At 34.6% G+C, this 1,868-nt stretch overlaps 1 protein-coding gene across 1 annotated transcript in view; it reads right to left on the reverse strand.

Annotated features, from left to right (window-relative positions):
• HELRODRAFT_159811 (hypothetical protein) overlaps positions 1-1,478 on the reverse strand; it is a gene marked incomplete at both ends in the record, with an annotated part of 7,430 nt that extends 5,952 nt beyond the window's left edge. The window contains 3 exons of the mRNA XM_009011652.1: positions 154-316; positions 870-1,007; positions 1,393-1,478. Of these exons, the coding sequence (XP_009009900.1) occupies positions 154-316; positions 870-1,007; positions 1,393-1,478 (387 nt within the window). The remainder of the gene's footprint in view (positions 1-153; positions 317-869; positions 1,008-1,392) is intronic.
• Positions 1,479-1,868: the final 390 nt, after the last annotated feature.

Consider the following 1,868-nt stretch of genomic DNA (forward strand, 5'->3'; position numbering starts at 1 on the left):
GCCCTTAAGTACGATAAAAAGCGCTTCATAGAATGAAAGTTTCCTAGACATCAAAAAGTGATATACAAACTACTGCCTTTTAATGAAAGATTTGTTATAACAGTGCGTAACATCACATAACTTCAACTACAGATTTATAACACATTCTCTAACATTGGACATTAGATCGATAACGCTCTGGTTGTCTTTCTTCTTATCTTCTTGCGTTTTCTTCTTATTGGTTGCACTGCTTGTGACGGGCTGGTCGTATCTGTTCCTGTTCAACATGATGGACTCGCCCAGAACTGTGCCATCGAATAAGGGATTGATGTATATCCTGACAGCGTGTGCAACAGTAAAAAGGTTTCAATTGAATACTGCCAAATCAACCAACCAGCCAACTGTTCAACCAAACAACCAATCAGCCAACTATTCAACCAGCCAACCAACCAACTATTCAACTAATCAACCAACCGATTATGCAACAAATCAATCAGTCAACCAACCAACTATTCAATTAATCAATCAACCGATTATGCAACAAATCAATCAGCCAACCAACCAACTATTCAACTAATCAACCACCCGATTATGCAACAAATCAACAAATATATCACTAAGTTACTGGTCCGACCCTCAAATTGGCGAACTCGATGTAATCTACAATTTATTTAGTATCTTTCGAACTGCTGAAACACTTATCCGCTTTTATAAACAAAACTCGAAAAATTTATGAATTGTAAAGAAGAGGATAAGATAGAAGTGATAAAAAAAAGTTAACTCAGGTTACACGCAATAACTAGTTTCTAAGAGTGCAAAGCCCGAGAAATAAAAAAACAAATTGTCGATGACATAGAAGAGACAATCTTTCTCCCTCAAGCCCAACGAACTTGCTGGTCTTGCAAAGTCTCTCGTTGTTCGGGAACCACACGTGCCTCGTGATCCAAAGTAAGGAAACCCACCAAACAGGAAACATGTAGTAATTTTCACTCCACAGTTTCTCATCTATGGAATCTTTGTCGTGACATCTGGTGTGGAAAAGTGGGATGGTGAAATTGTGATGGTGATATTGTGATGATGACGGCGATGATTATAAAAATGGTGATGATAGCCTTAAAGATGAAAAAAATTTTTTTATTAGTTTCGTGATGTCATTGATGATAAGTATCAAAAAATTATAAATAAATGCAGCACAGAAAAAATATAATTTCGATAAAATTGATGTAACCTTATTCAAATGAACTGACACAAATAAATACCAAATAAACTGATCTATATAGTCCAAATAAACTAACCTATATAAATATCAAATAAACTGACCTATATAAAGTGTATGAACGCTAAATAAACTGACCTATATAAACACCAAATAAACTGACCCATATATACTGCATAAGCGTTAAATGAACTGACCTATATAAACTGTATAAACACCAAATGAACTGACCTATAAAAATATTCTCCATAAAAGGTGAGTCCGATGAGAGAGCAGGGATCATTGTTCCAGAGTTCGCACCCAAAAATTATGAGGAGTGCCGCCAGTGGGGCGCTGAATAAAAGCGGGAAGGACAGGGAGAACTGTGGTAGAAATAGATAGGGTTATGATTATAGTTATAATTATGTTTATAATTATGTTAATAATTATAGTGATAATTATGTTAATACTATTGTGATAATTAAGGTGATAATTATGGTGAAAAAAATTATGTTTATAATTATGGCTATGGTGGAAAGATGTTGGTTTGGATGAAAAGATTATGAAAGTTATACAATTTTGACGGCCTAATCGTGTGATTTTTTTTGTTATAGGTAGACAACTCGAAAATGAACGCATCACAAAACGGTGAAGAAAAACAACCGACAACACTAACAACAACAACAATAAATTA

This window comes from Helobdella robusta (genome assembly GCF_000326865.2).
Source record: "Helobdella robusta unplaced genomic scaffold HELROscaffold_1, whole genome shotgun sequence".
Lineage (NCBI taxonomy): Eukaryota > Metazoa > Annelida > Clitellata > Rhynchobdellida > Glossiphoniidae > Helobdella > Helobdella robusta.